Source organism: Amphibalanus amphitrite, unplaced genomic scaffold (genome assembly GCF_019059575.1).
Source record: "Amphibalanus amphitrite isolate SeventyFive unplaced genomic scaffold, NRLGWU_Aamphi_draft 000958F_arrow, whole genome shotgun sequence".
Lineage (NCBI taxonomy): Eukaryota > Metazoa > Arthropoda > Thecostraca > Balanomorpha > Balanidae > Amphibalanus > Amphibalanus amphitrite.
Genome location: NW_024882452.1, coordinates 56,823 through 70,266, shown reverse-complemented (window position 1 = coordinate 70,266; position 13,444 = coordinate 56,823). Strand labels below are relative to the sequence as shown.

Here is a 13,444-nt window from a genome sequence, read left to right as displayed (position 1 = left end):
CCTGCAAGTTTCATTTCCCTGTGACATCTCCTCTGGCAGTGAGGGCGTTGCGAAGTTGCGACATCTGAAGACCGTGCAGAGGTTCACTTATGACGTCATAGGTCAGTGACCTGACCTGACCCAAAAATGCGGTTGGTGTCAAAAGATCCGGCTTGGATCAAAGGTCAGGTATGCCAAGTTTCAGCTCTCTATCGCCAGCGTGTTCGGAGCTATCGCGAAAAAACCCTATGGGGGGGGCGGCACCCGCCCCCCCCCCCTCGGCCGGCGAGGGTTAAAAGGCAATGCAGCTTCAATTTAAACGGTTGCATATAAGCAAGTACACATATTCACAATAGATATTCTTTTTTGATTCCTTATTAGAATCCACTCTAGACCTACAGGCATCGATTGCATTTACTTTGCTGTACTACTCAGCAATATCAAAAATTTATCGAAGTGTTTGTCCCACGAATACGAATGCCACAATAATGTGTATCTGGATACCGAACTTAAGCCTGTTTCTCGCGACAGCACACCACCTATCTAATCCACTCGCCCATGTAGCGGAGAAGGGAGAAACCAGCGGCATGAAAATCAGGCGTCTGTATAATTTACGGCCTGTGCAGTGTACATTGTTTGTGACAGTGAGGGATGCGCGGGTGTGCCGGAGCCACAGGTCAGCCTGCACTGGCGTCCGACCCCCCACGGTGGCTCTGAAAGCAGCCGGCCATTAGGTGGCCATTTGATCGAGAGGGCGTCGCGATAATGCCGGCCCGGTGCCATTTCTCATCCGGCGGCCACTCCGCCCTGTCTGCGAGCAGCGCGTCACTCAGAACTGGCGGTGCCGGGACCGCTGTCTGAGCTTGGTGTCTGCAAAGGGGTGGTGAGGTAACTCGAGATGGAATGGAATTTAAATAATTGGTCGTGTTCATCCCGCACGGCATGAGTGCATTACATATGTTGATTGGCAAATTTTTTAATCGATAGCGAAAGCAGCGGTGTAAAGTAGAAACAACACATTAGCAATATTTCAACATTGTCTGGGACAGTAGAGGTCCCAACATTCCAAACCAAAACTATGCAATTATGCATGGCTTCACGCAATTCAACATTCCGACTCGGCAGCGCCTTAAAACGATACTCGGTGCCGTCCAGTCTGTTAAAACGTTCCTCAGGCGCTCCTCACCCTATGCCAACATCTGGCTCAGACTAAATTGTCGTGGTATGTCGCTGGTATAGGCAGGTACTGGCTTCAGGACACCCGAATAGTGACTGCGGTACCTGACATACCGTCTATGACCGTAGTACACAAATCATAACTCACATACGCGCTGAATACCCGACGGTGCCGCTTTTGGTCAATTTGCCTCACGCCCCATCACTTGTCCCAGGCGTTAGAACACCTGTACTCAATACTTTCTAGCACCATTTTGGGCCAACGGTTCATACCCATCGGCCCCGCCCTACACCCCAGCACCTGTACTCAATGCCTGCCTACCTACATTCCGACTTGGCGGCACCTTCAAACAATACCCGCAGCCGCCCAGCTTGTTTCAGCGTTCCTCGGGCGCGGCACAATACTCCTAACCGGCCATAACTTGCATTAATAGATAGAGTGTAACACCATGAAAGGGGCCGAAGTGGTCGTATTTTTCAAGCGGTCAGTTAGGCCGATTTAATAAGCTTAATAGTGTCAAAATAGCCCGTCATGAACCACGAGAGCGTCGTAAATAGTGCGCTGGCCGGCCGGCCGTCTGCGGCGAAGGCGGCGCCGTCAGAGCGGCGCGCTGCCACCCGGGCCGGCCGCGGCTGCCAGATTTATTCGGCCGCGCCGCGCCGCCGCGCTATTACGCGACCAGTGGCTGAATAGAGTTCGCAGGCTGTTGGCCGCCCAGACGGCCACTAATTCCGGTATTGCGTTCTATACGGGCACTCGGAGAGCCGAAATTCGCCGAAACTGCCGGCCGAAAGGGAGGCCGGCCGCGTATTTTCTCTTCAGCCGCTAATTTGCGGCAGCGGGAGATAATCGGAGCCGGAGAAAAATCCACAGAGGCTGCGCAAGGCCGACACAATGCGCCGCGACTGTGCCGACTGCGCAACGAGTGCGGCGGCAGCCGTTTGAAGTTGCACTTAGCGCCGCTAACGTGCTGCACTCGCCCCCCGTTTGCATAACTGGGGTCACGCCCACCGCGAGCCGGACGGCGCTGTTTCCGCCGCCGCCGCGCCGTTCACGTCACCGGCGCGTCGAGAGCGACGCTCGGGTGCGTCGCAATCGACGCGGGCCGTGTGTCGGCCGCCGACGGGACGGCGACTCAGCGAGCCGTGCTATTGGAACACTAAACGGGCCACTTTATGGAGCGGTCCATCAGCGGCTGTCCCAGCCCGCGGGCCGGGCCGGGGCAGGGGAGGCGTTATCGCTGACTCGGCTTTGAGAGCGTAAGTTGCGATTAGGAGGCTGTGTGTGTATGTGTGTGTGGTTCGCGGCGATGGGGATGGAAGGGTCGGCTGCAGAGCGCATGGGTGAATAATGTGATCCAAATTAAATTGGCCGGCTTATGGAGATGTTGAAACTAGATTAAAATGATCGTGGAGCTTTGAGTAACTGTCAAAACAACCATTCAAACCACACTGCATCAGCGTGGCGCTTCATTTCTTTTCTACTCCTTCTCAAGAATGATCGGCAAAATATCACCAATCCACCCTGATCGCACTAGCCGCATTGTGCGAATGTGATGATTGATTGCTTCAAACTTGGCGGTCAAAATCCAGCTTAGTTAGTATCTACCACTCAAGCTTCTTCTCACGACGTAAAAAACAATAAACATATCACTCAATTAAAAATAACTATTAGACATAGGAAACATATAAAGCATATAAATTTGAGCACGGACGTTTATTCAAACATCTGTGCTTTTATATGTCGTATGTGTGTGTCTTTGTAACTAGATGATAAAAGAAACCGCAAGGCTCTCGAAGGCGGCATAACTATCACTGAAAATCATTTGATTCTCGGACATCAAATTCTGCTGAGATACCGCCTGCGCCGTCTCGCGCTGACAATAGCGTCTGCCGCCGGACCCTGGCCCTATTGTGAAGCGGCGGTGTGGTCCGACTGAGAAGGTGTTGAATGTGAAAGGAGGAACGATCGTAAACCTCTCTTACTGCGACGACAGAGAGAAGGTCGGGCTGCAGCGCGGCGACCTATTAATCGGCACTGAGCGGTGCCCTTTGTGGTCGCCCCGCGCGCTCACAAGGAGTCACACAGGGCTGCATTGTTGGCGCCGTGCAACTTCGATGAGCTCTATTCACAGCGATCATAGTGTACGCTGGATTACAGGTGCTTGGCCCGATTTGGCAATCAGCCATAAATAGAGGTGCTACATATGCCAGACGGGTTGGTCTATTGTTCGGTAATGCTGTGAAAGTTACGGCACAGGTCCTTATGTGAAATATGGCGAGACATTCATTCGTGGCTACAATCGTAAGAGTGTGCCTCTTGAGCCGAGCTAATTAAAACAGTGTCTGTTGAACAAGGAAGATATGATCGCTGCTTCTAAATTCATTTAAATTATTTTTTTAGAGATAAGCCTGCATGGTGACATGTCAGGGATCTTATTAGCTCAATGAACGTATCGAACCGAAGCGAGCGAATTCGCTCCTAACCAAGAAAGTGGCATCGACAGTTTTATAGATACCAAGCAGTAAACGGTGACGATCCTCCCTTCCACATATATGAGAACAAACAAAAGCCAGATGCTTCTCACTTCGGGGGACTCCTTTTGCGGGCAATGAGCCGGCACGCTAATCCGACAACTGACAAATGCCTCGCACGTGCAACAAGACGGGACCACGACCGACGAAGTTGTCTAATGTGCACTTTGTGGAGTCGATTTGTTGGCGCCCTTCTCGGGGCCGGTCTGTTCAGAGTTGGCGCCAGACGTGCCAGACAGGGGGCCTAGGGTCTGGCTCCTGTCATTTTAATGAGCTCGTTATCACCCATTACTCTGCCAGAGAGCAGATCTCCCACACTTTGAAATGTGCTGATTGAGCACAGCAGGGCAAAGCTGACTGCATTGTTAAAACAAAACGAAATGTTTATTCTGTTCGACATGTACCTATTATATGAATTTTTGATACACCATAAATCCTTTGGTCCTAAAAAAAACTGTAAATACAGATCACAAATCAAACGAACGCGTCATGACCAAAAACAGCGAATAGTTCCCGGGATATATTTCTTGGCATGGTTGCATCGTTTACATTTTCCTTTATATGCATACCAGCTATAACAGTTTTAATAATGCGTAACAAAATCTAAACACAAAAAGAAGCATTAACGATGCGTCTGCGGTAGGTCCCGACCCAAAAGTCCCCGCTACATGAGACCTGTAAAACGAGCCTATCTTGCCTGATGACAGAGACCATGGGTCCACCTGTGTCTCATCAAACGCAGTGGTCTGTCGACCGGTCCGGTGGTCGCTCCAACGCGGGTGGCCACCGGAAGGTCCCAGATTGCAGTCGTCATTGCAGACTCTTTCGGTGCTATTCTACAGAGCCAGCACGGCTTGATTATTAGCCGGACGCTTGATAAGCCGTCTCAGACCGGATTAATGAACTTCCGGCAGCCCTCAACTCAGCACCCTAATTTCGCAATTATGTGGAATGTTAGAGCAGGCCTGTGTATTACGCAAAGTAATTAAGTTGGCGACATTTCGACGCTCTACTGGAACACTTTACTTTCAGTCCCGAGAAGGACATCAAGTCGGTCAGACAGCTCAGACATTATTTCTCCAGGTCAAAAATAGTCTGAAGTTGTCCGTGATAAGGGTAGAAAGTAAGTACCGACAGCACTGCAGCCCATCAACGAATGAGAGAACGGCAGGAAATTAGGTCTGAGATACCTACCAGAAACCTAGAAACATACTATAAGCGAATCATTTGTAATTTTCATTTATGTTTCTAACACCCTCCGAATTCACCGCATATTTTTTCTGAATAAAACTGCACCCGGAATAGCGTAAAACCTAGTAGTTCAAAGTTGGTAGGTATTTGGTAAGCCCTTTCCAATTAACTGCATCTTCCATCCATGCATGCGGCGCTTCGCGCTCAGCTCAGTGTCTCCGTCAATATTCAGTCCGTTATCTACTGAAATAATCCGCTCTTTCTTCCACTGCTCGTAAAGTTGCATACCGACGTCATTTCTCATAGCAGCGCTATCGACCATTCCTTCCACCACAGACGGCCTGCCGCCGGTAACCACCTCCGCAATCCGCTCATCGCTCAACGTTTCCTTCCTCCCAGCACCCCTCCTCTACCACCCGGATCACCTCTATTCCCGCAGAAACCATCTCTCTGCGCCGAGTCCGACCGGGCGGCCCCGTCAATTCCAGCGGCGATCCGGCACTGATCCCGACAGTCCTCCTCAATATAGCACCAATCTCCGCGGCGGCCGGTCGCTGCCACCCAATCGGCGCCCAATCCGCGCCGCTAAGCCTGCCGCCGTTTGCTCGCCGGCCGCGCTGCGGAGCGCTCTGGGACTCTGTCGGCTCGGCGGGCTCAGCGTGGTTCTCATTTCACGGGCGCGCGACCGCCGCAGCGCCGACGCTCATTTCACGCGCCATATCCGGCGCCGATATCGTCACTTTAGACGGGCGACGCGATAAACCAGGCCGCCGACGGCCGCCCGACTCCGGTAAAGAGACGACGACGCGACGCAGACGCGGACGACGCGACGGCAGCGGTGGCGGTCCAGACGGCGGCGATGGTGCCACTGCCAACGGCCACGGTGGCCAAAGTGTAGGAGCGAAACAAACGGAAACGCGAAAGGAATGACCGGTGGAAGTGGGAAGAAACTGGCTTATCTAGCATGATAAGTTTGCTCGTTTGGCCCGGCGAACAAAATACCACTTTCTGCGAGATGATATGCTGTCATTAGTGTGCAAACTGCAATGGAGAAATGGTACTGACAGTAGGTAACTGAAACAAATGGTACACGCATAAGAGACATGATACAACTTTTGATGCCGAGCATGCAACGCTTATTCGATCCAGCTCGCAACTGCATACCCATTACCCATCGCTTGATAAATAAAAACGAACAGCGCGTCATACACGCAAAGCAAACAGATGTCACAGCGCACTTTTGACACCGCTGAGGTGCGTTTCTGCGCCACAGCTGCTGATGATGCCACCGTCTAACACATGCACGCGTCGAAATTCACCCCAGCATGTGCAGATCGCGTCAATAACCCGTAATATTCGCTCCGTTTAGGACAAAACAGCTGCTTAGAGCGACCGCAACGGGTGAGGTTCGTGACCGACGTTTGTTCAAGTGTTACAGTGACGGTTTCTTGTCGATCTCGTGTCACGGGGTGTCACGCTCGTGTCACTGTGTCACAGGATAACGGCAGAGATGACACGTCTGCGGTTAGCGCGCCGCCGCGCGGGTCAGGTGTGGGATTGTAATGCAAGTAAGGCCTACGGCCTACCATGCCGCCTGAGGTGAGGGAACTCGGGGACGCGTTGGAGGCCTAACTCTGAGTCACCCAAGGCATGCAGCGAATACCTACTGCAGGGACATGATGGGCTCAGGGCTGTCTGTCTCACAGGAAAAAAATATTCATGTTTCTTGTCTGATGGTCAGAACGGTCGCCCGATATTCACACTAGCGATTCATGTGTGAATTGGTTGTTCCAGTAGGTAATAACTCACGCGTGGTAAGAACTCCTTGCCCTCTTTCCCCCCTCTCTCCCTCCTCCCCCTCTCTCTCTTTTTCTCTCTCCTTATTTCTTCAATTTCCTCTCCATCTCACCGTGCTCTCCCCCGTCCCACACCGCCACATCGCTCACTCTCGTAGCTCCGATCGGCGGCTCGTGTTTCAATAACCGGAGGTGGGCCGGCACGGATAATCAGTCGAGCCCGATACCCGTCCGATTTGTCACTCAGATTAGAGGATCGTCCGGCCAAGATTGATCGCCCACCAGCTCTTCAGGCAAATTAGAAATATGGCGCTGCGGCAATCGCACCGCGACCGCGCGGCAATCGTGGCGCGACTGCTCGCCGTTCGAGTAAATTAGCTTAGCGCTGGACATGAATCCATCACTAGGTCGGTAATTGGTAATTGGCACGGTGCCAGCATTGTTTCACTGGTGGCTACAATTTGTCGGAGCTGCCTGAGAAGCTGGGGGATGTCCGATCAGAGATGGGCCAATTTTCGCCCCGGGCGAGCGTCCGGCGCCCGTCGGAGGGTTGATCACCGCAGCTCGACGGAGGGAGAGACGGCTGATCGGTCACTGCGGGCTGACCCCGCGCCCCGTGACACGCGACACGGACCGATCGGTCACGGCCCGTGCCCGTGTCTGCACGGATACGGACACGCCAGTTACCGATTGGTGGTGACCGGGTTATCGCACTGGTCGGGGAGGGGATGGTCGGGAATGACATGCCAACCCCAGAAGGTGCCGGGAGGTGGGATGGAGGGGCATATACTTGATGCAGAGGATCTGAAAGCAACAAACATGCAATGCATAAGTGTATGATTGACTTTATTGCCGTTCGTTATATTGCATGTAACAGCATTGCACTTCGCAGTTCATTTGTTTAGGTACACACTCAACTACGCATCTTCAAAATGTGCAAACTTCTATCGAACACGCAGCAATCGATGATACGCCAGACTGAATAAAGGGAACATAAAAATATCCTCGAAATAAATACAAATACTAAAATGCTATCGATGTGAAATAAGACTCATAAGTCACTTAGCAAACATTGCTAACGTAAATATAAAATAATTAGTTTAACCATTAAACGAATGACGATAAATTTGCGTCACAGACTGTAACCTAAAAAGCATTAAGGTCTGGCTACACTATGCGTTTTCTGCGTGCGTTTTTTGCGAGTTTGCGTGTTTTGCGTAATATCGTTCAGGAAAAAAGGTTATTATTAATTTAACTTCTTTAATATTGATATAAAAGTTAATAAAACGTTTATGTTAATTAAAAGTTTATATGAAAAACATATAACAAAAACGTAATGTCGTTTCGTTCTAGAACGATATTCCGCAAATCACGCAAACTCGCAAAAAACGCACGCAGAAAACGCATAGTGTAGCCAGGCCTTTACAATCACAAGTCAGTGCCTATAATTACGGTCTTCCTTATCTCGGTACACAAACAAGCACCCATATACACATACCTAGTTTCATGTCACTTGACTGCATACGTAAAGTCGATCAACGAAAGACTCAGTGACTAGCCACGTCTCTATCTAGTGCGGTATGGTTTACAGGGCACTCTAAAACCACTAAAGTGGCCTTCTTTTGCAATATATCACTTGCAAAATTGCAACATAACCGAGAGCAACTAAAAACGGAAACAATACGGTCTCAACACATATGGCCTTCACTCACAAATTGTGTTACTCCCTTAACACCAAACACCACTCACCTTAGCATTTTCAGCAGAAGCAGTATTTTCCCTGTGTGAAATTATTGGCTTCGTCTGTGGCGTTCGCATTGATTGCTCAAATCTACTCGTTGTTCATATAAGTCTGTTCTCATTCAGCTTAGCCCGGGCGATTTAGTTCAAACTCAGAACCGCTCGATCGGGATTCAGTCGCAGTTCAATGCGATGCCGGACAGTTGACATCAGGGACTAGTTTCCTGCCAATCTTCACAAGACTATTCCCGGCTCTGATTACAACTAGTCATAAGGCCTGTGAGAGCAATTAGCTAGGGGACAGTTTCGTCCAGTTCAGTCACCAGATAGGTTCATATCACCGCCATAGGTGCACCCATCCAGAGGATCGTGATCCGACTCGCCGTCCGAAAACTGCAGCTCGTCGGAGTTGTGGCACGAGCCAGGGAAAACCGGCTGCTCTGCGCCCACAGCCGGCTCGGAATATACCGGTGTTTGGCTGCTTTCAACGGACTCGTGGTATGGCATTGTTTGTGTGTGTTCGGGTGTTTCGGTGAACAGTGCATTCTGGAGACCAACGGATGATCCCTGATAGATCGCCTGGTCGCCTTTTGAACATGTTTCCGGAAAAGCTAGCTGTTGACTGTTCTCTGGAGATTCAAAGAATAGCTGCTGATTCATGACTTCAGCCGCGGCTGTTGTAAACGCCGTTTGGTGTTCTCTTTGATCAGCTGACTGTGCGAACATCAGCTGCTGCCCACTGTCCACCACAGGCTCTGAACAGACTGCCTGTCCGCCATCAGTCGTCTCTTCAGCGGGGCTGTTCACCGGCAGGGTTTCGTCTTCGTCAGTGTCACCATACTCCGTCTGTCCATCTACTGCCGCACTCAAGTATGGTGTCTGTTCAGTGCTGGTCTGTTCGGGGTGTACAAACACAGACTGCGGCTCTGTTCCGTCCGTCTGCGTGTAAACTAGCTGGTGTCGGCCGTCCGCCGCCGTAACGAGCGCTGATTGGTGGCTGCTGGCTACCGTGAGCAGCTCGGAGAACACGGCGCCGTCGGGAGCAGAGAAGGGCACGGCGGTGGTCCAGTCGAGCCCCGGACACAGGGTGGAGAGCGGCGCCGGCAGACCGTCACCTGGGAATGAAACAGCGGGTGTCAATTCACATGGGAATGGTGCACCAGCTGATGCAGGCACGTCACAACATAGTGCGCATTGAATTCATTCCCAATGTGACACCATAGACGAACTGCATTTCTCTAGATTGCTGTCACAGACAGCATTGTACTTGTCAAGCAGTACCCTGAAAGAGAGCCTAAAACCGAGTTCAGAGGGCGAACGCAAGTCTCAAAGCTAGACTGAGAGGACCTCAAACCTACCTGATGTGGTTCTAGAGCTTTTGGTACTTGGTGAACCCACGGGCTTCGAATTATCGACCCCCACAGAACATCCACTCTCTAGCCCTAAATCTAGACCTACTCGAGATTATCGGACAGGCGGTGGGTAGTAGTTACCGATTGTGATGGTAGGTGTCAGCACTGGCGGCGTCGGCTCGAGGGGTAGCATCAGGTCCTTTGTCAGGTCACTCAGGCTGATCACTGGAAACAAGCAAACAGACATTCACCTTAATATATGAACATTAAGATACCATTTACATGCAAAATAAGTTCAGTTCAATATGAAATGTATGCTCATTGCTCATGCAAACATTTTTTGCCTGCGAATAGCGAGATATTCGGAGGCATCACAAAAAAACAGCCGAGAGCAATGGCATCATCAATGGCATCAATGGCATCCTTTGCCTCAAAATGATTTCCAATACATATAATGGACACTCCCGGCACCCCAGCTGTTTCAGACCCAAACTATCGCTGCTTAGCTATCGTTCTTACGTGGGGCCGAGGTGGGAGGTCGCTGGTCCTCCGGTGGCGCCACCTGGGTTGACAGGCCAGGTCCGCTGCTGGCGCCCGCGGCGCAGACTGACGACGAGGCCGTCAGCTGCTTGTAGGTGACGTTCTCGCCCTTTCTCCATTTGGCGCGGCGGTTCTGGAACCATACCTGCCAAAAATATTTGAGCAGTTTGAGCAATCAGAGATTTGAAGAATGCTCAACAATTCGCATGGTTCCCTTGAATCTGCTGGTTTAGATGCAAGCATCGACTGAGTGACTGATTCAGATTCAACATATGCCAGAAGTTATCCAAAATGTGGCAACGTTTGGTTTCGGACTGAAATATGTGACACCTGACTCAATGACCTGACGCCTGCTCTCCCAGTTTCAACCTTACGCTTCTTCCAACTCACTGCCATGCATTATCAACGCTCCGAACCTCCCTCTGTCATGCCCACCGACCCCTCCGACCACCGAGCTCCCCACCCATCACTGACCTGCACTCTTGCCTCTGTAAGGTCAGCACTGGCGGCTATCTGCTCTCGCAGCACCACGTCTGGGTAGTGGGTGGCCTGAAACGCCCGCTCCAACTGGTGCAGCTGCTGGCTGGTGAACGTTGTCCTGTGCGCAGAGGGGTTAAGTAGGTAACCAGGTGAGATTACGTTGGGTTAGGTTACGGAGGGGCATGAGGGCAAAGCTAGAGTTATTTCCATAGAAGTTGATCGAGCAGAGTTCGTTTTGAATCGGAGTTGAACAAAAAAGTGTCTCGTTGTTAGCTGATGTTCTAAGTTCTAATTACCTTACACCACACAGGTAAGTAAATATGGATAATTTTCAGAGTTCAGTCCTTGTTTGGGCATGACAGGTAGCAGAAACGGACTTGCAAAAGTCCATTTCAGACACTGATTGTTTCATTTAGTCGCTCAGTTTACAAAACCAGTCACTCCATGAAGTCTCTCCTAATCCAAACTCCAGCCCCGTGGCCGGCGCCGGTCGACTCACCGGTATCGGCGCTGTTTCCTTTTCAGCGGCCCGGACAGTGACGTCAGAGTGATGACGTCACCACTGGCCGTGTGGATGGTGGTGAGGTCGTCCAACAGGCCCTCGGGGCTACAGTCGGGCCGGGGAGGCGGCTCCTCAGAGACAGTCGGCAGGGCTCCAGGGACACAGAGAGCTGGAAGGTAACGGGAACATAGATATGCCGTCAAAACGTTAAATGATGCAATTCGTTGAAAAAGTACGTTGTTGGCTGCAAGCCACTTGAGATCGATCAACGATTTATCGTTAAAAAAACATCATCTGAGCACCTTCTTGGAGTTGAAACTCGATCAATGTAAGCTTTCATTAGCATCCAACAAGCATTATGGCTTGACAACACAGCCCACTTCGAGCACCGCCACCAGCGCCATCTGCTGCAGAACGATAAACAGGCCGCGTTTGTAGTGCGGCACAGCATACCTTTAGGCGCTTACCACTAGTGCCATCTAGCGGTTGATATATAGGTCCCCATAAAGTACGGTAACGCCAGTACGATAGCTTTTCCGTCTTTTTCTTATGAAGAAAAGGAGTTACACCTTTGGGGAATAAGTTAATGGGAAATCACCTGTGCTAGGCTATGAACTAAAAAATAGACATTCCTTTTCGCCAGGTTAACCGCTACTTTGTAGCCAAATGAATGACACGCTGTAAAAGAAACGCTATTGTAGATGAGTAACCATTCCATAAAAACACGAATGATTTAATGCGATATGACATTTTGAATTCCACAACTTCAGTTTGACAGCATTCAGCAGCCCTAGCAAGGCGCCCAGCCCCAGCCCCAGCGACCGGCAGCGGCGGCGGCGGCGGAGGCGGTAGGAGGGTCGCCGTAATTACATTTACCTGTAATTGAATTGGCTGAAATCTGGTCAAGAGCGGGGCTTCCTAAGCGCTGAGCGCGGGGCGGGAGACCGTGTGGGACCGGCTGCGAGCTCTACACGGTGCACGTGTGGTCCAGTGGCTGCAGTGGAGGGTGGCTGGGTGGTGACTGAGGTAACACGAGTGATTGGAACGAACGGGAGAGTCACACACGGGATGTGAGGTAGAACGGTGAGAAGAAACGGTGAAACGGCGCCGCTATCCTTGTCTCGCTATCTACGAGACAAGGAGCCGAGTCGAGGGTTGAGTGCAATACTTGCGAGCGTAACAGACATAGGCGCGAGTGTGGCAATGGGTGATAGGCTTGCAAGTTGTAACAGCATGTAACCTGACTGATTGAGCTTCCGACATGATATAGCAGACAAATGGGCCGTCTCAAGGGCCATCTAGCTCACCTGACTGATCGGGTGTCTCGCAGGGCGCGTCGAAGGGTCTCGGAGACAGAAACGGCAGCTCCACGCAGCGAGATGTCCACGGCAGCATCTTGACGTCCGTCAGCGGCGCAGAGCAGCAGACTCGGAGACACTCACAGAGGAGACCAGTGAGGCCGGACGAAAGGACCACGAAAGGACCGACGAGAGACCACACTGAGGACCACGATAGGGACCATAGAAGGGACCACCGAGTAGATCACACGCTTTCGCTCGCCCACACCCCTGACGCCGCCCAAGTCCAGGGTTTTCGGTTGCTGGCCCCAGAGTTCTCAGCTGCCTCAGACAGATGGTTGGTGTCCGGCTCTTCAGCGGCGAGGGAACGTCTGAAGAGGTCTGAGGGAACGAAACGACTGGATGCCGCTGGCCGCCGACTGCACAATACTGTGTGTGGTGGTGAATCGGGTGATAGAGCAGACCGCCAGTACCGCGCCCGCTCAGTCAGTGTGGTCCTGCACCCCTCCGCTCGGACCCGAAGGAAGCCCAACAAGTCACTCCGCGCCGCGCGTCGCACCAGGATTTGTCGCGCTTGGCTGACCGATAAATCAATAGGAAGGCATCGCAGCTGGCGCAAAATGTGCACAAATTTACCGCAAATGTGATTTAAATAACCTGACACCGTAGCTTTTTGTGACAGGAAACTAATGAAATAGTCATAAAATGTAGCACATCTGAGGTAGGTCCTCGGTACCACGAATCATGTCATTTACGTGATACCAGTTTGTTGAAATTAAACTGTCATGGAGATTGTTGTTGTGTGGGATGAACGAAAATGAAAAGAGCAGACATGACTACTCAATGAATTATGAC

The 13,444-nt window shown here is 51.3% G+C and overlaps 1 protein-coding gene across 1 annotated transcript; it reads right to left on the bottom strand.

Moving 5' to 3' along the window:
- Window positions 1–7,991: 7,991 nt before the first annotated feature.
- Window positions 7,992–12,899, bottom strand: LOC122368574 (segmentation protein paired-like). The gene is made up of 6 exons (XM_043342636.1): window positions 12,599–12,899; window positions 11,289–11,460; window positions 10,784–10,907; window positions 10,289–10,454; window positions 9,911–9,994; window positions 7,992–9,532 (listed from the first exon to the last, which is right to left on the bottom strand). The coding sequence occupies exons 1-6, from the start codon at window positions 12,684–12,686 to the stop codon at window positions 8,733–8,735; spliced, it is 1,434 nt and encodes a 477-aa protein (XP_043198571.1). The 5' UTR covers window positions 12,687–12,899; the 3' UTR covers window positions 7,992–8,732.
- Window positions 12,900–13,444: the final 545 nt, after the last annotated feature.